Consider the following 23,022-nt stretch of genomic DNA (forward strand, 5'->3'; position numbering starts at 1 on the left):
AACGATCTCGCCTCAGATGATATTTGTCATCTGTGAGACCACCCCTTTAGCTAGAGTTAACCACTTGAGCAGGTTTCAGTTTTGTATCTGAAAGTGGGAAGCTATCAATCTCCCTCCCTACATGACTCGTTCCACCCTTTGTGGATACTTCTACCTGTAGAAAAAAAGGCTGGCAAACTTGGTGGCATGGTGAGGACAAAGGGCATTTTGAAAAAACCAGTGACTGAGGTAAGCAGAGAATGTGAACGGAAAGAGGGTTAAAGTTCCCCCAAATGGATAATGACAAGACGACGCGGGCACCCTTTTTTTTTTTTTTTTTACCACCCCTAGGGTCCCATTCTTCACCACCACCCATTGGAATGCAAAGTTGGCACTACCACTACCCAAGAAGCCCAACAAATCCTCAAAATGTCAGGGCACTCGGCAGCTTCTGAAATGACAAGCTGGTGCCCCTCCCCCACCCCAACCCCACCCCCACCCCCCAAAAAAGAAAAGTCCAATCCAGTCGGTGCAGGTCACCCTGCCCTCTGGGGCAGTTCCAGCCTGCGCAGGGAGGGGTTCCGACGGGAGGACAAGAAAGCACAGATAGACCACCGCTCTTTCCACCCACCCTCAGCGGGGGAAACAAAGACGGCCTCCTCCGCCCGTAGACACTACCCTAACCAGAGAGGCTCTCCGATTTCCCGGTGCAGCCTGCCCTCCCGCCCCCGCCCGAGCCCCCGCCCCCATGACAAAGAAAAGGCACTCGGCAAGCAAGGCCTTCCTGCCTCCACGGATGGGGGAGGGGGCTGCACGGGTGAGAAGCCCTCTCCACTCGCCCGTGCTCATACTCCTGGTCCCAGGAACTGCAGAAAGCGGCGGGGAGCCGGAGGCCTCGGCCGCGAAGGCAGGGTCCGGGAGGAGGGTGAGGGTACCTTGAAGTAGCCGCCTTCGTAGAGGGTGTTGGGGGGCCCGAAGATGGCCACCTCCCAGTTGTAGAGGTCGGACTCGTCCACCAGGGTGATCCGGAAGCCCTCCACCGGTTCCTCCTGCAGGGATTTCAGCTCGAGCATCAGGGCCTTCTGCGAGCTGGTCATCTGCTGCTGGGCCATCGCGGCGGCGGCGGCGGCGGCGCCGGGCCCGGGCCCCAGTCCTCACGCACCGGCCGGGCCGGACCAGGCCCCTCCCCTCCGCTCGCCCTCCGGCCGGGCCGCACCGGGCCCCGGTCTTCACACACCCGGCGGGCCGGACCAGGCCCCACACGGCCCGTGGGCCCGCCCGGGGTCCTCCTCACACACGACGCAGGCCGGGCCGGGCCCTTCTCCTCACACTCGGGCCGGGCGAGAGGAGAGGTCGAGGGAGTTAGGAGAATTCGCTCCGGGTCCCGGTCCCGGGCCTCCCCCCCCCGGAGGGGGCCTCAACTTGGGGGGGGGGAGAGGAGGTGGAAGCGGAGGAAGGCGGCGGAGGGCCGGCGATGGTGAAGGGAGGGGGCCGGGCCAGCCCGGGAATGCCGCGCTCGCTCGCCCTCTCGTTCTCTTCGGGGGCCGCAGGGGCCGGAGGGCGCGCGGGGCTGGAGAGGGTGGGGGGAGAGCGGCGTGCGGGGGTCTCGCGGCGGTGGCGGCGGGGGCTGCGCGGGGGGAGGGGTGACGGCGCAGGAGGAGGAGGAGAGCGAGAGCGCCTCGCGCCGCGGGAGCGACGAAGCCGAGAAGCAGGGAGGGAGGGAGGGAGGGAGGGAGAGAGGGAGGAGGGGCGCACGCCGGGTGCTGGGCGGCTCTCAGCGGCTGGCGGCCCGACGCGCGTGCGCGTGCCCCTCCCTCCCTTCCCCCCACCGTGCCTGGCTCTCCTCCACTACCACCTCCTCCTCCTCCCGCTTCCACGCCTCCTCGCGGCCTCCCGCGCGGTCGCGGCGCTTTGTGACGCCGGCGCGTGTCCCCCGCCCATAAAGATCCCAGAAGCAGCGGGGACCGAGGGTGGGCGCAAGGATTGCCGTGGCCCCGGAGTGACGGTTGTACGGCTGGACGCCGCAGTTCCAAAGGCGTGCCCGGGAAGGGAACCCAGGTCCCCCGGCTCTCGGGGCCCTCCCCACTGTGGATCCAGAGGCCTCAGCAGCCATCCTGGGACGGGCCTGGTCGCTGCAGGCCCCTCCCCGTGACACCCAGTCTGCGGTCCTTCCACTTAGTAGCTACTTGATTAGGATGTGCTGACAATGTGGGTCTTTTCGGTGGGAACAGACCTTCCCGTAGGCCAGCCCACAGGCAAGTGTGCCCTTTGGCACGTTACCCACCCTGGGTGCGGCAGTTCCACGTGAGAAACGGGGTGAGACAGAAAGGTCAGCTTCTGCTTCCCTTCTTAACTACAAAGAGGAAGTTGTGAGGATAAAGAGACAATAACAAACTGGGTCTCTAGCCCTTCTCATTGTGATTTGGGGCAAGTGCTCCCTTCGCCTTCGCCATTTGTAAAATAAACTACTGGTTGAACTTTGACCCCTTATAGGTGCTTTTGGCTTGAATGTCCACCCTGGAACTGAGGGACTTTCGAGATAATCATAACCGAAGTGAGATGTGGGGACAGTCTTTGGTCCCCGTGGTTCAGAATACAGTACTCCTTTCTCTTAGGAAGGCATGTCCTAGGATAACGGCCTAAAAAGCATTTCCTAGAAAAGCCAGAATACTGTGAGAGTTCTACACACACAATTTCGGAACTAGACAGATCTTGGTTCCAACCCTAGTTCCACACATTACTTCTCCCTGTATCATCAGTTTTTTGTTTTTTGGTTTTGTTTTGTTTGAGACAGGGTCTTGCTCTATCACCCAGGCCGTAGCACAGTGGCGCGATCACGGCCCACCGCAATCTCCGCCTACCAGGTTCAAGCGATTCTCCCACCTCAGCCTCCCAAGTAGCTAGGACTACAGGTGCATGCCTCCACACCCGGCTGTTTAATCAGCTTCTGTAAAAGGGGATTAATTATACCCAACACAAGCAATTGTAATGATTAGATGTATGTACAGCATTTAGCGTAGTGACTGGCACATAGTAAATGATTCATAGGAACTTGAAAGAAAAAAATTTAAGGCATAGCTGTATTCTGGATACCACCACTACCCACCCCTTTTATTGAGACAGGGTCTCACTCTGTTGCCCAGGCTGGAGTACAGTAGAGTGATTATAGCTCACTCTAGCAGTAATCTCCTGGGCTTAAGCAATCCTCTAACCTCAGTCTCCCAAGTAGCAGGACCACAGGTGCGTACCGCCATGCCCAGCTAATTTTTGTATTTTTAGTAGAGACGGGATTTCACCATGTTGGCCAGGCTGGTCTCCAACTCTTGACCTCAGGTGATCCATCCACCTCAGCCTCCCAAAGTGCTGGGATTACTGGCATGAGCCACTGTGCCCAGCCAAGGACAGTTTTAGATTTATAGAAAAATTGAAAAGATAGTTGAGTTCCCCTACACCCGGCGCCCAGTTCCCCCTTTTATTAACATATTACATTAGTAGAGTACATGTATTACAATTAATGAGCTAATATTGATACATCACTATTAACTGAAGCTCATACTTCCCTAATTTTTACCTAGTGACCTTTTGCTGTTCCAGAATCTCATCCGGGATACCAGACTACATTCAATTTTCCTGTTTCCTTAGATTCCTCTCGACTGTGGCAGTTTCTTAGACTTTGTTCTGATGACCTTAACAGTTTTGAAGAATACTGGTCAAGTATTTTGTAGACTGTCCCTCAATTGGGATTGTGATGCTTTTCTCATGATTAGACTGGGATTATGAGTTTTTGAGGGTAAGATCACAGAGGTGAAATGCCATTTCATCACATCATATTAAGGGCACAAATAGCAACATGACTTAGCAATGTTGATGTTGACCTTGATTGTCTGGCTGAGGAAGTGTGTCAAGTCTTTCTACTGTAAAGTTACTCTGCCCCTTCCTCCCCTTTTCTATACTGTACCCTTTGGAATGGAGTCATTCTACACAATCCACACTTAAGCAGCCCCCCTCCTTTTTTTTGGCCTTTTTTCCCCCTAAAAGATGAGGTCTCAGTGTTTTAAAACATCCTTTTCTAGCTGCCAACGCTACTGTCCAGGTCTTGAGACCGAACTCTACTGGAATTAGAGCTCCCCTCGGAGAAGAGGGAGTATCCTAGTGAATGTAGCCCTTCTTATCAAAATGATGGTTTATGTCCCATTCTGTCTTTCCCTCCAGTACCAGTCAATTTAGGGACAAGAGGATTGCTGACCCAGAAATGTGAAAGATGATGTTGCCACCTTTAATAGCAAGGCGGTGAGCAGATAAATCGGTAGAAAGGTCATCTTCAAAGCATTTCACCCACAAAAACTCATCACAGCCCCACCCTGACCTGGAGGATGATGAAGCCCTAGTCTAACCCACTGGAACATACACCTGGCATCCAGACCAGAAGCAGCCCCCTGGGCTTATGTCAACTCACAAACTCACTAAGCATCCACTGTGGGCATGCCTCTATGCTGGGAGGTTGGAAGCTCAATGTGTTAATGAGTTTTATAATCAAGGCTGTTTATTCTCAGGTCACAGGAACTGGAATTCCATAGAACTAGCTCATGTGTTTTTATTCTAGCCAGTAAGACATTGTTTATTAGTAGACTGCCACTGTGTCTTATTCATGCCTGAATCCTCAGCAACAGGCACACCATCTGACACAAAGTAGACACTAAGTAATTGTTCTCAAGAGACTCATGGCCAAGGACAGGAAGACAATGAGTAATCACAAAATCACAAATTGAACCCTACCCTCTATCCCCATGCCTATCTGTTCTCTCAAGCACATAGTAGGTGCTCAAGACTATAAATTCCAAAACTCTACACCAGCTACTCCAATGTTTGGCACATATTAAGTGCTCAAAACATATTTGTTAAAAAGAATGAATGCTAGAAACAGCTTCCTAGAGCTTTCTCATATTGTTTCATAATGGCATGTAGATTGACTTGCCTGATTGGTGCCCTCTGGTGGTAAAGAAAAACAGCACTCAAAATTAAAATTTAAAAAATAATAATTTTTTTTTTTTTAAAAAGAAAACAGAGCACTTAACGCTTAGTGTCAGGCATCACCTGGTACTTTCCAACCAGGGTACTTCTTTTTCTTCTTCTTCTTCTTCTTCTTTTTTTTAAACTGAGACAGAGTCTTGCTCTGTCACCCAGGCTGGAGTGCGGTAGCATGATCTTGGCTCGCTGCAACCTCCGCCTCCTGGGTTCCAGCAATCCTCCCACCTCAGCCCCCGGAGTAGCTGGGACTACAGGCACAGTGCCACCACGCCCGACTAATTTTTGTATTTTTAGTAAAGACAAGGTTTCATTATGTTGCCCAGGCTGGTCTTGAACTCCTGAGCTCAAGCAATCCGCCCACCTCAAACTCTCAAAGTGCTGAGATTACAGGCGTGAGCCACCACGGCAGGCCCACTACTAATTTTAGAGGAAGACTGTGGCTCCTTAAGAGTAGTGTCCAAGTTTTACATATATGTTAACATATTAAATTTTAAAAAGCTGGCCAGGTGCAGTGGCTCACGCCTGTAATCCCAGCACTTTGGGAGGCTGAGGCAGGCAGATCATTTGAGGTCAGGAGTTCGAGATCAGCCTGGTCAACATGGTAAAACTTTTTTCAACATGGTTAAATTTTTTTCCTAAGTATTTTATTTTCTTGTAGCTATTATAAATGGGATTTCCTTCTTGAATTCTTTCTCAGCTAGTTATTATTGGTGTATAGAAATGCTACTAATTTTTGTATGTTGATTTTTTTATCCCACAACTTTTTTTTTTTTTGAGACAGAGTCTTGCTCTGTAGCCCAGGCTGGAGTGCAGTGGAGCAGTCTTGGCTCACTGCAACCTCTGCCTGCTGGGTTCAAGCGCTTCTCCTGTCTCAGCCCCCTGAGTAGCTGGGACTATAAGTGCATGCCACCATGCCTGGCTAATTTTTGTGTTTTTAGTTGAGACGGGGTTTCACTGTATTGGTCAGGCTGGTCTTGAACTCCTGACCTTAGGTGATCCTCCCGTCTTGGCCTCCCTAAGTGCTGGGATTACAGGCATGAGCCACCACGCCTGGCCATATCCTACAACTGTACTGAACTTATTTATCAGATCTAAGAGCTTTTGCTGGAGTTGTTAGGTTTTTATAGATACAAGATCGTGTCATCTGCATAGAGGGACAATTTTACTTTCTCTTTTCCAATTTGGATGTCTTTTACTTGTTTCTATTGCCTGATTGCTCTGGCTAAGACGTCCAGTACTGTGTTGAATATGAGTGGGGAAAATAGACATCCTTGTCTTGTTCCAGTTCCTAGAGGAAAAGCTGAAAGCTATGATAGTATGATGTTAACTGTGGGTTTGTCATATGTAGGCTTTATTATGTCGAGGTATTATACACTCCTTCAATGCCTAGTTTGAGAGTTTTTATCATGAAGAGATTTTGAATTGTATCAAATGCTTTTTCTACATCTCTTGAAATGATTTTATGGTTTTTGTCCTTCTTTCTGTTGATGTGATGTGTCATCTTTGTTGATTTGTGTATGTTGAACTACCTCTGCTTTGTTGAAGATCAGATGGTTGTAGCTGTGCAGCTTTACTTCTGGGTTCTCTGACCTGTTCCATTGGCCTGTGTGTCTGTTTTCATACCAGGGCCATGCTGCTTTGGTCACTGTAGCCTTGTAGATGGTTTAAGTAGGGTAGTGTGACGCCATCAGCTTCATTCTTTTTGCGTAGGATTGCTTTGGCTATCTTCCACATAGCTAGTCCATCACAAGTTGTGCTAATTTTTTCTGCTGTTTCTCAAACCTGTCTGTCCTCTCAATTCTTACTATCACCCTGGTTTTCAGACCATCAACATCTCTCACCTAAGCTGTGTAGTAGCCTCCTAACTGATCCCTGACATCTCAGTGTTGCCCCTCTGCCCTCACCACTGAAACGCAGACTACCTAAAACATAATTATCATGAGACTTCCCTTCTTAAAATCCTTTTTTGACTCTCTATTTCCTATTAAATGATGTCTATACTTCTTAATGTAATGTACAGGCATCTCCTGTTCCTCTCTGCTCTACATTTGTTACTGTAGTAATAGGTAAATGTTTATAATTTCCCCTGAAGTCCCTCTGCTATTCAGTGCTTCCATGTATTTGTTCATTATGATCTTTTTCTCTGAAACTCCCTCACCACTTTTCCTCCTGGTTAATTATTTACTGTCCTTCAAGCCTAAGCTCAAGCATCATCTTTTTCAGAAAACCTACTTTGAAGTTCCAGCGTGGACCAATGGCCCCTTTAATGCTCCCCATAGTCATTGTGTTGATCTCTATCTTTTCACTTTAAACATGCTTTTAAACCTACTTCCTGAGTATAAAGTTTGTTATAATTTTAATATTTGTATTTTTCTATGTCTTGTTCTTCTCTTTATGGTTTCTGTTGACTCCTGCTTATGGTAGTTTGACCCTTAAACTCTTTGTTAAATTTTATAAATTGCTCATATTTGTCTAAACTTTAACTTTGGGTTTCCTGAGAGACCAAAATTGAGATGATTTGCTTGGTTTCTGCTTGGCTCTGGAAGCAGGACCAATCAGGAACCATTCTAGTTAGATTTATTGGTTTGAGTTTTCTTGGACTATGAGTATGGTGTAAATTCAAATTCCAGCATAAAAGTAAAGCTGGTTAGAAATATTAGGGAAGACTATTAAAATTATTAATGTTTTACAATCCACCGCCTGCAGAGACTGATTTGCTTATTGGTTCACTTGTCATATCCTTCCAGCTTTGTCTTTTCCACTAAATATATAGCGCATTTTGGTGCCTGGATTTATGTGGAGGTCTCAGATTCAGTTTCCTACTTTGTCAGGTTCAAATCCTGTTAGTTAACCAGAAAAATTCTAGATTCCCAGGAATGTGTCAGAGCACTTCAGTGTCCCCTATTGACATCTCATTCCCAGCTTTTTAAAAAAGAAAGTATTTTTATTTTCCTATTGATTGCCCCAATTCCTATGTACTACCTCAGGCAGCCACAATATTAACTAACAAAGCTCTAGGTTTTTGGTTTGGGCACACTTCCAGGGCATCTCTGGCTTCTGTGTTGACTGATGACTTTAGTTTCACCTCTAGATTGTTTGCGTGCATGCGTGCATGTGTGTGTGTGATCATTTTGTACTTCCTCTACATTTTTGTGAGTTCAGAAATGTATTTAAAAGTATATTTGGGGTCAGGCACAGTGGCTCACACCTGTAATCCCAGCACTTTGGGAGGCTGATGCGGGAGGATCACCTGAGTTCAGGAGTTTGAGACTTTTCTGGCCAATATGGCAAAACCCCATCTCTACTAAAAATACAAAAGTTAGCCGGGCATGGTGGCATGGACCTCTAATCCCAGCTACTAGAGAGACTGAAGCAGGAGAATCGCTTGAACTTGGGAGGTGGAGGTTGCAGTGAGCCGAGACCACGCCATTGCACTCCAGCCTGGGCAACAGAGCAAGACTCTATCTCAAAAAAAATAAATAAATAAAAAGTGTCTTTGGAAGTGATGTCAGTAAAAATGGCAAGCTAGGAACCTTCTAAAATTCCTATCTTCATAAAAGCAAACTCAGAAAAATAGAAGTAACTTTTTCAGAACTCTGGAAAATATCTAAAGGTTTGCTGTAATCTTGGAGCATTTATTCAAGAACATAGGCTGAATTTTGGTTAGAATAGTGAGCTTTGTAATTTATTTGCTCTATGCTCATCACATCCTCCCAGCTACATGGTAGCCTTGAAAACCAACATCCTACAATCTTGGTGAAAAACAAGCTCCTGGGAGCCATATAAAGAAACAAAAGGGGGTTGGGACTCATTCCTTTTTTTTCCTCTCCCTCCCACTGTCAGACAGCATGGGCTGTACCGTGCATTCCTTCCTCTGGAGAAATGATGGTAGGTTTCCACATCTGTGTAGTATCTCCTGCTCTGGAGATCACCCTGAGCCCTTGCATCTCCCACCAGGTAAGCCAAGCCCAGTCCAGGCCTGGCTGTGAGCCTGGGCCTGGCACTCAATTTTCCTGAGTCATTATTTACACAACAGAAATAATGAAAGTGTCTACCATGAAGGGATGCTGTGAGGACTAAATGAGCTGTATACATAAAAGGCCTGGCCCAGAACGAGCACTCAGGGATGGTGGATGTAGTTTTTTGTGCGAATAAAATGTTCAGACAGTTTCCCCAAGCTTCATCTGCGTAAAGTTTTAACATGATCTCTGGATGCTTGTCAGATAATTGTCTAGATTAATCACTTGAAAAGCATTACACACACACACACACACACACACACACACAGTTTTGTGATCTGCTTTTTTCAACAAAACAAAATACTGGAACAAAATTTCATGTTTCAATTCTTCATCTAGATCATAATTGTAAATAGCTAATTGTGTGATGATACGCAGAGTGATATTTAATCAATCCCCTATTCTGAAACATTGAGGTGGTTTTCCGCTTGTCATTGTTTGAAAAAATTCATGCCAAATGTATTTACAATATTATTCCCTTTACAATATTATTCCCTTGCCAGATTTTCTAGAATACATTTCTAGAAATGGAATTACTGATTTGAAGAATATGCATGTTTTTAAGGTTTTGATTTCTGTTACCACTAGAACCTTGCTAAAATAATTTTACGGAGAAAGTGAGGTGGTACATTTTTGTATGAGGGCCATGTTTTTTATTTTTTAAAAATTGCAGCAAAATACACTGAAGAATGCAGTTTAGTGGTATTAGACATTTATGTTGCTCTGTTACCATTACCACCGCCCACCCTCACACTCTTTTCATCTTGCAAAGCTGAGACTTTGTATCTATTAAAAATAACTCCCAAATGAGTTCAAAATTTATGTCCACACAAAGACTTAAACATAAATGCTTATAGCAGCTTTATTCATTAAGTGCTAAAACTTAGAAGCAACTAAGATGACTTTCAGTAGATGAATGAGTAAATAAACTGTGGTACATACAGACAATGGGATATTCAGCACTAAAAAGAAATGAGGCTGAGGCAGGAGGATGGCTTGAGGCCAGGAGTTAGAGACTAGTCTGGCAACATAGCCAGACCTCATCTCTACAAAAAAATAAATAATTAAAAAAAAAGTGTTGGGTGTAGTGGTGCACACTGTAGTCCCAGCTACTTAGGCAGCTGAGGTGGGAGAATTGCTTGAGGCCAGGAGTTTGAGGTTACAGTGAGCTATGATGGTGGCATTGCACTCCAGCCTGGGTGACAGAGTGAGACCCTCTCTCCATGAAGAGACATGAAGAAACTTTTTTTTTTGGTATTTTTTGTAGAGACAGAGTTTTGCCATGTTGCCCTGGCTGGCCTCAACCTCCTGGGCTCAAGCCATATGCCCACCTCAGCCTCCCAAAGTGCTGGGATTACAGCATTGAGTCACTGTGCCTGGCTGCGAAACAGGAACTTGGGATGCATATTACTAAGTGAAAAAAAACCAATCTGAAAAGGTGACATAGTGCATGATTCCAATTACACATTATAGAAGAGGCAAAACTATGTAAACAGTCAAAAGATCAGTGATTGCCAGGAGTTAGGGAGAGTGAGGAATGAACAGGTAGAGCACTGAGGATTTTGGGGGTCAATAAACAATTCTGTATGATACTGTTACAGTGGATACATGTCATTATATATTTGTCCAGACTTACAGAATATGCAACATCAACTGTGAACACTAATATCAACTATGCACTCTGGGTCATAATGATGTGTCAGTGTAGGTGCATTGATGGGAACCAATGTAACACTTTAATATAGGATGTTGACAGTCGGGGAGGCTGCGCATTTGGGGAAAGGGTAAAGGGTACATAGGACCTCTCAGTACTTTGGGCTCATTTTTGCTTTTAACATACAACTGCTTTAGTAAATAAAGTCTGTTAAAAAGTGTTTTTAAAAAAGATAATGAATAGATACAAACACCAAGATGACAAAGAAATTCAAATGATTTGATAGATGTCTTAAAGCAGTCATGATAAAAATGCCTCCAATGGCCGGGTGCGGTGGCTCAGGCCTGTAAGCCCAGCACTTTGGGAGGCCGAGTGGGGTGGATCATCTGAGGTCAGGAGTTCGAAACCGGCCTGGCCAACATGGTGAAACCCTGTCTCTACTAGAAGTACAAAAATTAGCCAGGCATAGTGGCACGCGCCTGTAGTCCCAGCTACTCGGGAGGCTGAGGCAGGAGAATCACTTGAACCTGGGAGGTGGAGGTTGCAGTGAGCTGAGATCATGCCACTGCACTCCAGCCTGGGTGACAGAGTGAGACTCCATCTCAAAACAAACAAACAAACAAACAAAAGCCTCCAACAAGCAATACAAACATGCTTGCAAAGAAAGAGAAGATACAAAGAAGAGATTGAGAACTGAAAAATAATAATATAAATAACAATATAAACCTCAGCATATGGGTTCAACAGCAGAATGGAAGGGATAGAGAAAATAAATTAGTGAACTTCAAGATAGAACAATAGAAATTACCCCAGCTGAAGAACAGAGAGAAAGTGGACTGGAAAAAAAAAGGGAACAGAGTGTCAGGAACCTGTAGGACCAACAAAGGATCTAACATTCAGAACACTGTTGTCCCAGAAGGAGAAGAAAAGGAGGACATGGCAAAATAAGTACTTGAAGAAATAATGACCAAAAATTTTCCAAATTTGATTTGGCAAGAGACATAAACCTACAAATTCAGTGAGCTAAGTGAATTCCAACAGGATAAATCTCCCAAATCCATGTCAAGACACATCCATAATTCAACTCCTGGGGTCACCAGGCTGAGGTGGCAAACATGCTAACTGTGATTTGTGCAGAGCAAAATTATTTCCATTTATAGAGGAAGAGACTGAGATTCAGAAGGATTCTGTCTTGCTCAAGAATACAGATCTTGGCAGAGCTCACCATAAGGCCAACGGAAGCCATGGAGAGTGCTGTGAAGTGTGGGAATTGCTGCAGGTGGCATCTAAAAGGAGATTTATTGAGGATCAAGGCAGAGGTCCCCAGAGGACAAACTGTACATCTGATTCCTTCCTGCTGCTTTTCTTCCTGGCAGAAATAGATGATTGAATTCATCTTTCTCCTGGCACCTTGTCTCAGAGCCTTACCTTGCCACAGTTCCAGACCCATCCAGGCCATGACTGCCATGTAGATGACACACCTCTCTGCTCACGAATAACTGGCCAAGCCTGAGGTAGCCAGGTTTTGGAGCATTGATAATATGGGCTTTTCCTGTGTTGCCCCTAAACATGTTGTTTCATTTTGTCCCCTTGTCATGGGGTCTTCACACAACTCCTGCCTTAGAGGATAAGGAAAGACTCTTGCTGTAGCAACTGTAGACACCAGTGTGCACTAAAGAGGGAGGTGAACCTTGGCAGAAGATGGAAACTTTTTTTGGAGAAGGGGATTTTTGGATCAGTGCTTGTGGCTCTGACTCTCTTTCTGAAAGGGAACACCCAAGAATATGAGGATTTTCTGTATCTAGAGCTTGAAGACTAGCCTTCTCCAGTATTTTGCGCTCTTCCTTAAACGATCATAATATAGTCTGAGGTCAGCTTTCTTCAAAAAGGAATGACTTTACAGGAAGAGAAGATAGCTATAGGTGGAGACTGTTACCTCATACTGTAGACTCAGATGTGTAGGATAGGTTGAGATCCAACTGCCCAAGCTCAATTTGGAGGACATGCCATTCTTGGTACTGTTCATTTTGAACTATAAATTTCTTTGTCTGCTTCTCAAGACATCTTTCTGGCTTGTGTTTAGTGCTTAGGACAACAAACCACTTTCCTTCAGTTATGATAACAGTGAATCATTTCTGTGTGCTTACTATATACCACATAACTTAGTATACAGCATGTAACTCATACAAATTAAGAATGTTTTTTTCATTTTATCATCACAACCACCTTGAGATTGCCCATTTTCCAGATGATCAAATGAGGTTTCTGGAGGTGAAGTGACTCTTCCATCTCCCAGAGCCAGCAGCTCCCAGCCAGAGTCAGCCCTGCCTGCACCCAAGACCTTGGCAAAGCAACCAGAGCCAGAAAGAACCACGAGAGAAGCTTTCAATGACTTTCAGCCGCTTTGTCCGCCTTTGTTTCTCTTCTCCTCTGCTGCATTTTTCTCCATCTTCAGGTACAGTTCAGGATGTGGATGCCTGTCCCCACACAAAAACACTTGAGATTCATTCCTCATACCCTAATTCATCCCAATTTCCCCCCCTTTAAAGTCAGATCTCACCTACCTGTTTGGTCAGAGATGTGTGTTTTAAAATCCCTGAGGAAGGAGGCAGGGACTGTGCCCTGAGATGATTATTAGTGAAGTGGATTTATGCTTAATTTCAGTTTAAGAGAATGTTGTTGTGTCTCTGCCTAGGACAGGCAGCCCGTTGTGGCCCTGGGTGATGAGGGAAGCCCACAGAGGCCCAGGATTTTATCACCTGTGGCTGCCAGTGTCTGCAGAGCCAGAATTGAGCTAATCCCATGAAAGAATGAGCGCTGGTGGGCAGTTGTATGGCAGGTTGCTACGGGGCTTCTTGAGCTCTCAAATTCCAGGTGACAAGATCAATGCATCCTTGAGGGACCCCTTCCCAGCAAGCTCTGGTGGCTACAAACTGGTTCAGGTGTGGAAGATCATACCACTTTACCTTTGGTTTTTCTTTGAAAAACAAACAACGAAAGACAGATGAAAACAAGAATTCTACCAGTGGGCAGACAAGAATTCTCTTCGGGAAAAGGGATGTTTGTGGCTCTTCCTCACATTGGCCTTGAAAGAGGTTGTTTGCAGAGTGGCTATTATTAAAATGTCCAAAAAATAGAAAATGCTGGTGAGGCTGCAGAGGAAAGGGAACGCTTATACACTGTTGGCGAGAGTGTAAATTAGTTCATGGAAAAATTATAAAGAAAGCAGTTTGGAGATTTCTGAAATAATTTAAAACAGAACTACCATTCCACCCAGCAATTCCTTTACTGGGCATATACCCAAAGGAAACTAATTGTTCTTTCAGAAAGACACATGCTCTTGCACGTCCATCACAGCACTATTCACAGTAGCAAAGCCATGGAATCAACCTAGGTGGCCATCAGCAGTAGACTGGATAAAGGAAATGTGGTACATATACACCATGGAATACTATGCAGCCATGAAAAGAATGAAATCATGTCCCTTGCAGCAACATGGATGGAGCTGGAGACCATAATCCTAAGCAAATTAACATAGGAATGGAAAACCAAATATCATGTTCTCATGTATAAGTGGGAGCTGAGCATTGGGTACACATGGATGTAAGATGGGAACAGTAGACACTGCAACTACTAGAGGGAAGAGAGAAGGAGGGTGGAAAGGGCTGAAAAACTACCTATTGGGTACAGTGCTTACTGCCTGAGTGACGAGATCATTTGTGTCCCAAACCTCAGCATCACACAATATACCCACGTAACAAACCTACACATGTACCTCCTGAATCTAAAATAAAAGTCGAAATTATTTTTTTAAAACACAGGGCCTGGGCCAGAAGCGGTGGCTCATGTCTGTAATCCCAGCACTTTGGATCACTTGAGGTCAGAAGTTCAAAACCAGCCTGGCCAACATTGTGAAACCCTGTCTCTACTAAAAACACACACACACAAAATTAGCTGGGCATGGTGGTGTATGCCTGTAATCCCAGCTACTTGGGAGGCTGAATCACTTGAGCCCTGGACGCTGAGGTTGTAGTGAGCAGAGATCGTGCCACGGCATTCCAGCCTAGCTGTAGTTGAGCCAGAAGGAGATATTTTGTGTGAAGGCTGAGGTGGGGGCTCTTCAGAGCCTCTGTGAGCAGGAGGGCCTAAGCCATGGCGGTGGACAGAGTTGCAGCTTTCTGTCTCTTTGCCCTTTGGTCTGGACCCACAGGTGAACAGTACCAGCCTCCATCCCGAGCACATGCTCTGCAGACCTTCACATCTCACGGTTCCATGTGAGCAAATGGACTGGGAAAGCTGTGTGGCCTGAGAAAAGGCAACGCCATGGCCTGGCTCTCACACAGTATTTTGTCTTGGATTTTGAATAAGCCTTTTTTTTTTTTTTTTTTTTTTTTTTGCTTGTTTTGTGTTTTTGGTGGTGGTGGTGGTGGTGGTTTATTTCACACTGATCACTTGGAACAAATCCCATGGTTATCTGTGATTTTCATGCCGTGTTTCTGCTGGCAACCCTTCTGAGTGGGGTGACTCACTTTCCTGTATAAAGAGTCTGAGTAGCCCAGGTAGGAGGTGGAAGCAGCCATCTGGAAGGCCATTGGGATCCTTATGTCTGTCTCTTGGCTTCAGATAACCAGCTGGGCTTTGATAGGAATGATCTGAATGGAGACAGAAAACAGTGGAAACTAACGCTCCCCACCCAGCCCTGTTTATATGAAGCGTTTGGTTCTTCCCTTGACTCTTGAGTGATGATGAGATTCAGACGAGGCATTGACATTATGGTAAGAAAGGGAGAAAATGTATCTGTCTTGTCTGTCTATCTATCTACTGGATATATATCTCCAAAAGCAGACAAACCCAAGGCTGTAAGGTGAACTAGGGTCTGCGTTTGGACTCCATAAAAACAAAATCCATGTTGAACAAAGTGATGTTTGTATGCAGTGACTCTCTGGGTGACCCGTGTGTATCTGTCCATTGTGTGCAAGCCCTGAGCCCTGTTTTCCTCGGAAGATAGTGAGTGGTAGCCGTCTCCTCACATGAACCACACATCTGGAGCACAGATGGCCCTCTCAAGGTAATTGATCTTACACATTTACTGTTCACCAAACAAGTGTCTGATGCATACTTGGGTGTATTCCACAGCATGTGGACTGCAGTCCCCTGTGTTTGCCAGGAATGCTGTGCTCCATGTAGAGGTTTTCCTCTACTCCTCACTGCAATTTGCACGCTGCTCCATGGACACTTGGAGGCCTGTGCTCTGTTCCCTGTAACTGGAAATGTGCTTTGAACTTGTCTGTCTCCCTTGGCTGCTCCTGGCCCTTGGTACCAGCTCCCAGAGGTGTCCACAACCACTTGGGACAGAAGGTAAAGGTGGAATTTCAAAGAGAAGCTTGCTTGGCTCTTCAGTGACAAGCTTGGATGAGCTACATCCCCAATATGGACCCTCTCAGAATTGCCAGGAGGAGGCTTTGGCAGGTGTCACAGGTGTCACGGGGCCTGCCCTCCTCTGCTGCGTGCAGTGGGTGCAAGCCAGCCAACGTGCGGCCAGAGTGGCTGGATGGTGTCACAGCCCTCAGATGTCCTTCCTTCCACATTTTTAAAAGAGTCGCAAATAACTCACTTGAGGTGTCTCAAAGGTGAGCAGGTTTTATGAAAATGAATCCTTCCTCAGTTAATTGATCAAATGGGTGAATCTTCACCCTCTCTAGTTTCTATCCCTGGTCAGAGTGGGGAGCTGGTGTTAGCTGTGGGATTCACTGCAGCGTCCTACCACAAAGGCAAAGAAAATGAAAATGCAGCGTGCAGTGCTGGGCTTGATTCCCAAGTCGCAGTCTGGCTCCCGCTATGGTAGGCGGAACATCTCTCTAGCCTGCTCACAGAGATGGAACTAGGGAATTGAGGGAAGAGTTAGGGGGCCAGGGAGATTTACTTGAGTCCGATTTTCCAGGTGAAAGAGAAGGGAGGGCTTGGTGCTGACACGTTCTTGGGAGAGGCACGTCATCACCAACAGCATTTGTCATGATTGTTGTATCTTAGCAATAAGATTCAGCTCGTCAGATTTTTTGGGCCACCTCGAAGATGCTGACACATTTTCTGTGCTGTGATTGTTCTGAAGGCAGAATAGCTCTAACCACTGTGAGAAGCCCAAATAAAAATCAATACCGCCCGCCCAAAGACCACCTTTCTGAAACACTTTTCTCTAGAAAACAGTGCCCCTTTTGTCCTAAGCTTCGTATTATTTTTGGATTCCATCTCTTTGTATGTGCTACTCTAGTGTATCATGGAACACATTTTGGGAGCTGGGGGCTCTGCTTACCTTTCAGGGGGACAGCCCTGTCTGACCTGAGATTGGAGGATGCTTTCCAGTGTGAAGGAGTGTGAGGGAGCCGGCACACACACAGGCAGTGAGAGCAGGGCCACTTTATTGGTATAGAGGCTGCAGAGGGACCGGGGGCTTTAGCTGTTGGCAGCGATGGTGTCCTTAATCCAGTCCACATAGTTGTAGACCTTGGTGTAGACTCCAGGTCTGTTCTTCAGGGCACAGCCATAGCCCCAGGAGACAACTCCTTGGAGCTGTCCGTTGCAGACCACAGGGCCACCAGAGTCATGCTGGGGAGAAGAAGGGACAAGTTGTATAAAGAGAGAGATGGAGGAGGAATATAGCTACATTTACTCTGAACCTTAAAAGACCGCTTTCCAGCCAGCTCTGTGGCTCCACGTCCTTCTCACGGTGGCCCATTCTCTGTTCTTCCTAAGCAGGCAGCGTGCAGCACAAGGGAGCCTTCCTCATTTCTCCATGGGGACACTGCAGGGAGCCTCCTCAGCCCCGCCACCTTGGGAGTTCAAATCTTTTTCCCGGGTGGGGCCTGGGTATCGGTGGGAGCCTCAGCATGGGAAAGGATCAAATCACCTGGCAGGAATCCTTGCCTCCCTCAAGGAAGCCCACACAGAACATGCTGTTGGTAATCTTTCCAGGGTAGGAGGCTTTACACTCAGCCTGGGTCAGCACCGGAGCGTCCAGGCACTTCAGCTCGTCTGGGTAGTCGGCTGTGAGGATCAGGAAGAGATCAAAGAAAGTAGAAATGTGGGTGAGGCCAGAGAAGGAGACAATAATCTAGGATGGAACATTGAAGAGGAACACTGCCCCTGGAGAGGACTCCAAAACGTAAGTTCTGGCAAGGGACTCTGGCTTTTAGTTCCCAGAGTGATCATTGTTGAACCCCTCCCAAGACATGATCACAGCAAGTTCTCCATTTGTCCTATCTCTTGATTTTAGGAGCCAAGTCCTTGAGACTTTGCATCTCTCTGGTGCTCAGTGCAGAGACTGTGTGTAATGGGCGCTAGAAATGTGTCTTAAGCTGGGAGGCAAGAGGATTCAAATAAAGGGGCATGCTTCGTTCTGGAAATTGTGAGGATGGGGAGAAGTAGAAGGACAAAGGGTCCCACTCACCACCAAAGCTCAGAGTGTTGCCCCAGCCGGAGATGAGGCACTCGGTGCCAGCAGCTGGAGGGGCGGTGGGCAGAGAGATGGTGGACACGCGGGCATTGATGACGGCAGGTGAGGAGAGTTTGATCAGCATGATGTCATTGTCCGGAGTGTCCCTGTTGTATTAGGGGTGGCGGATGATCTTGGCCGCATTGATGAACTGCTCATTCCCCTCCAGGACTTTGATGTTGTGCTCTCCCAGTCTCACCTGGATGTGGCTGATGGGCAGGGCAGGCATGGTGAAGACCTTCTCCCACAGCCTAGGCACCCATCCCACCTTCCAAGCTCACTGCTCATGGACAGCTCTGGAGGCATGGGGTGGGGTGTGTGGCCATATTGCATGGGCAGGAGAAGGATGTGGGTCAGTGCAGGTGTGAGACCCAGGACCTTTCTGCTTCAGAGGCTGGTGGTAGTGGGGTGGGGAAGAATCAAAGGGATCCCACTGGAGGCTGCTCCTCAACCTGCCTTCCCAGCCTCTTTCCCACAAATCTCCACAGTCACTAGCACTGTGGGCATAAAGAGCTCCTTGTAGTTTTCCCAGCATTCTTCACCCCAGGTCTTTGCTAACTGCGCACAGCGCCTGTTCCTCCCTCCCTTCTTGGCCTAGTGAGCACCACCCTTCTGTGTAATCTAATCCAAGGGTAGCCATAGCATTAGCATCTCCTGGGAACTTGTTAGAAATGTAAATTCTTGGTCCTTACCCCCACCCACTGATCAGAACCTTGGGGATGGGACCCAGTGATTTGTGCTTTAACAAGCCTGCAGGTGGTTCTGACGCATACTCAGGTTTGAGAGTTCTTCGTGTAGGCGCGGTTCTCAGCTCTGTCTATACACTCTACAGTTACCAGAGGTAGAGTGTTAAATACTCACTGGTATTCACACCATCTTCCTGAAAAGTTTGAGTTAATTGCCCTGGGATAGGATACAGGCATCAGTATTTTTAAAAACTCTGTCTTAGATCGCTTTAATGTGTAGCTAACCAGCAAAAGGTACTTGCCTGCTTTTGTCACTAGCTCTGACCACCCCAAGATTATCCCTGCCTGCTTTTATGACCACAACCCTTTCTGTTTCATGGATTGGCCTTGCTCTGGAGAGTCAGCTGCTGTCAACAAGTTTTCTTCTCCACCACCTCTCCCATCCGTCTTACCCAACCTCAGTACTTCCCTGGGCTGAAGCCAAGCTCTCCCAGGCAGCCTGGCGGGGAGCTTTGCAGTCAGGGGCCCCACGCTTACGTCTCATAGCAGTGAGCTGCTGACAGCACCCACTGTTCATTGATGAGGGAGCCACTGCAGAAGTGGGAGCCAGAATTCAGGGACACCTGGTAGGGGAGAGAATTCTCCTCACAGGTGTAGCCCCCAACGATCTTGTCATCATCGTCAAAGGGGACAGCAACTGGAGTGGAAATAGGAAGGGAGAAGGCAAGTCAGTAGCATGTTAGGGGTGGTGCTCCCAGCCTGCAGTTGCTTCCTGCTAATTAGAAATCCTTAACAAGCACAGTGAGGCCAGGTAAGGGAGGGAGTACTGCCACCCCTGGTGAGCATCACTGGGTGTGGCTCCCAAGTCTCTGTGTCTGCAGGGCACGTAGCTAGGTACACTATGGGGGCTCAGATCTCTCCTGGGATCACCAGGCTGAGGACGCAAGGAATGTCCTCAAAATGCTTCCAGTGGGATAGCAGTTGGTATGTCGTTGTCTCACCCACTGAGTGCTTCTCTCTTTTATTCATCACCTGTGTACTTGCCCTGGCTATTTGAGCCCTGGATTGTCAGGAGACTTTGGCCAAGCTAGGAAAACCCCCTGTCTGGGTAGACCTGACCATGACTAGCTTCCCCCATAGCTCAGATCTGTGCAGTGAGGGCAGAGTTGAGGGCAGCCCCAGGCTCACTTTGGCATAACAAAGGTAGACTTTGTTATTGGCCAATAGAAGAGCAATTCTTAACTTTGGTTGCATGCCTGGAAATGTTGAAAATCACCTGGGAAGCTTAAAAGCCCAGTACACATGCTGCACCCCAGAAAAATGAAGTTAGAACTTCTAGGGTTGAGTCTCCGGCATGAGTAATTTTTGAACCTCCCCAGGTGCATTCGAGGTTAAGAGCAGCTATAGTGGTGCTATACTGGTGCTGTTGGAGCCAAGCCTGAAGCCTGCCACTTCATTTCATGGGCCAGCCCCACCTGGTCTCCCTTCCCAGCTTCTCCAACCACAGCTCGGATATGGATGAATGACAGTGGTGGGAGTGAAATGAGGGAAAAGGTGAAACAGGTGAGGCTTAAAGAGAGCCCAAGGAGGATGGGAAGGAGATATGTCAGATGAAGGAAATAGAATATCAGAGCGCAGTCAAAAGAGGAGAGGTGGCAAGAATGGCAGGGCATGTGTCTGCCAGGAAAGGGGGTGGGTGGGCCCTGAGGCAGGTCATGAAACTTGCCAGCAGCTCCCACAAAGGCAAGGATCAAGAGTGGGTTCATGGTGGTAGAGTGTGCCTGACTGGTGGTGGAAGGCCTGTCCTTATACCCTCCCAAGAATCAGGAGAGGAGGTGTCTGTGAGGTGAGGGTCACAGTTCTTCCCAGCACAAACACACCTGCAGCTTTCCCCTTCCGAGGGTCTTGCATCAGCTCGGCTATGTTTGGCCACTCTGTGGGTTTGTGATTCACAGGTGATAAGGAAACTTGCCTTCTGAGAGCAGAGAGGGAGACTAGCTGTTTCCTGGAAGGATGCTGGGATGGGGAAGACAGGGGAAACCAAGCCCCGGATCACACAGCTGGGCTTTTGTAGGCCGAGGAGATGAGGGTTAGAAGGATGGAGAATGGCCTGGGTGTTTAGGAATCCTTTTAACTATTGGGGATGTATTTAATATACTTAAGGAAGGGCAAGCATTGGTAACAAGCTTGGCTTTTCAGTGTCCTGGAGCCCCCATAGAGGAGGAAAGTCTTATCTAAGGCTCATTCTTGTGAATATGAATATGCTTCTCTGCAGTCACTGTGCACAGAGGTCAAATCCAAGACTTTGGGTATCGAGAATTCCAACACTAAGGGGTAAGGAGAAGGGAGACTTAGCATTCCATAGGATTCTGGGCTTCCAGATGGCTCTCCTTCCTACCAAGGCTTAAGGATGGGAAGTGTTTCAAAGAAGGAGGGGACACAGGTTAGGTAGGAGCTTACTCAGTGCATCTGGAGGATGCAAAACCAATGGCGCACTCCTCCCCTTCTTCAATGTGAAGCCATTTGTCTCTCTCATGTGCATCCTGTCATAGGTTCTTTTTATGCAGCCTCACGGTTGTCCTGGCAACCTGCACTCAGGGTGATGCAAACTGACCCACCTGCTCAGGGCTGACAGCCTAAACCGGAATGACCTGCCCCTGATCAGATGTCAGAGTTTGGACCATGGTAAATCTGGGTTACCATCTGATCTGAGAATCAGCAGTAAGTAGAGATTTTAGCACATGGTAAATGGGTCACATATTAGGATCAATAACGAAGATGTGGAGGGGTGGGTCTAGAATTTTCTATTTTAGATGCAGTGAGATTATGCTGGGCTCAGTATCAAGTGAATCTTCCCAGAGAATATCCTGATTTGGGCCCTACCAAGGCTACTAAGACACAGTTGTGTAATTGACTGAGGCACAACCTGGCCAGAGCAGTGTGGAGATGGAGATGCTGTCTGCACTCAAGTCTAATGATGTAAGGAAAGGAGGAGATTCCTTATGAGGGTGCTTTCCCTTCTCAGCAACTCTGAGCTCAGGTTGGTGATGGGCAGGAGTGAGCAGAGTTCAAGTTTAAATTCTTTGAAAGGTAAAAGAAACAGGGATGTTCTGGAGACGGTGAGCAAAATGAGAAAAGCTCAGAAACTTGGTGTTGAGATTGGACATGGCCAGGGGTCTAGAGGGAGGAAGCAAATGGAAACCAGAGGGAATTGGAAAAAATGTGAACGTGGGGCCTGTGGAGTTGAGAGCACACACAGAGTACCTTCAGGTTCAGCTCCTGGCATGGGCACTGAGCCAGCTTCCCCACAGTCAGGAGATCCACTGCTCAGAGACCCCCTCTTCACCCCATATCCCCTCTAATCACTGATGGGCTCATACCTAACACTGCTGTACTTAGATGGTGCATGGTGCCTGACAGCTTTACAAGAGTTTTCACATAAGCAACAGTGGTACATTGCTTTTCAGTTATGCTGAGTTTCACAGTTTGACTTCCCACAAACATGCTAATTGTGATTTGTGCAGAGCAAAATTATTTCCATTTATAGAGGAAGAGACTGAGATTCAGAAGGATTCTGTCTTGCTCAAGAATACAGATCTTGGCAGAGCTCACCATAAGGCCAACGGAAGCCATGGAGAGCGTTGTGAAGTGTGGGAATTGCTGCAGGTGACATCTAAAAGGAGATTTATTGAGGATCAAGGCAGAAGTCCCCAGAGGACAAACTGTACATCTGATTCCTTCCTGCTGCTTTTCTTCCTGGCAGAAATAGATGATTGAATTCATCTTTCTCCTGGCACCTTGTCTCAGAGCCTTACCTTGCCACAGTTCCAGACCCATCCAGGCCATGACTGCCATGTAGATGACACACCTCTCTGCTCACGAATAACTGGCCAAGCCTGAGGTAGCCAGGTTTTGGAGCACTGATAATATGGGCTTTTCCTGTGTTGCCCCTAAACATGTTGTTTCATTTTGTCCCCTTGTCATGGGGTCTTCACACAACTCCTGCCTTAGAGGATAAGGAAAGACTCTTGCTGTAGCAACTGTAGACACCAGTGTGCACTAAAGAGGGAGGTGAACCTTGGCAGAAGATGGAAACTTTTTTTGGAGAAGGGGATTTTTGGATCAGTGCTTGTGGCTCTGACTCTCTTTCTGAAAGGGAACACCCAA

At 47.2% G+C, this 23,022-nt stretch overlaps 2 protein-coding genes across 3 annotated transcripts in view; both read right to left on the reverse strand.

Annotated features, from left to right (window-relative positions):
* The window catches only part of UBE2R2 (ubiquitin conjugating enzyme E2 R2), a 102,581-nt gene extending 100,992 nt beyond the window's left edge, over nt 1-1,589 (reverse strand). The window contains exon 1 of one of the 2 annotated variants that reach the window (XM_054502809.2): nt 915-1,589. In XM_054502809.2, the coding sequence (XP_054358784.1) occupies nt 915-1,091 (177 nt within the window). In that variant the 5' untranslated portion in view covers nt 1,092-1,589. The remainder of the gene's footprint in view (nt 1-914) is intronic. The other variant, XM_054502808.2, reaches the window with a different exon arrangement.
* Nucleotides 1,590-17,074: 15,485 nt separating this feature from the next.
* PRSS3 (serine protease 3) overlaps nt 17,075-23,022 on the reverse strand; it is a 47,657-nt gene continuing 41,709 nt past the window's right edge. The window contains 4 exon segments of the mRNA XM_054502811.1: nt 17,075-17,283; nt 17,585-17,721; nt 18,125-18,378; nt 19,393-19,552. Of these exon segments, the coding sequence (XP_054358786.1) occupies nt 17,131-17,283; nt 17,585-17,721; nt 18,125-18,378; nt 19,393-19,552 (704 nt within the window). The 3' untranslated portion in view covers nt 17,075-17,130.

This window comes from Pongo pygmaeus, chromosome 13, assembly GCF_028885625.2.
Source record: "Pongo pygmaeus isolate AG05252 chromosome 13, NHGRI_mPonPyg2-v2.0_pri, whole genome shotgun sequence".
Lineage (NCBI taxonomy): Eukaryota > Metazoa > Chordata > Mammalia > Primates > Hominidae > Pongo > Pongo pygmaeus.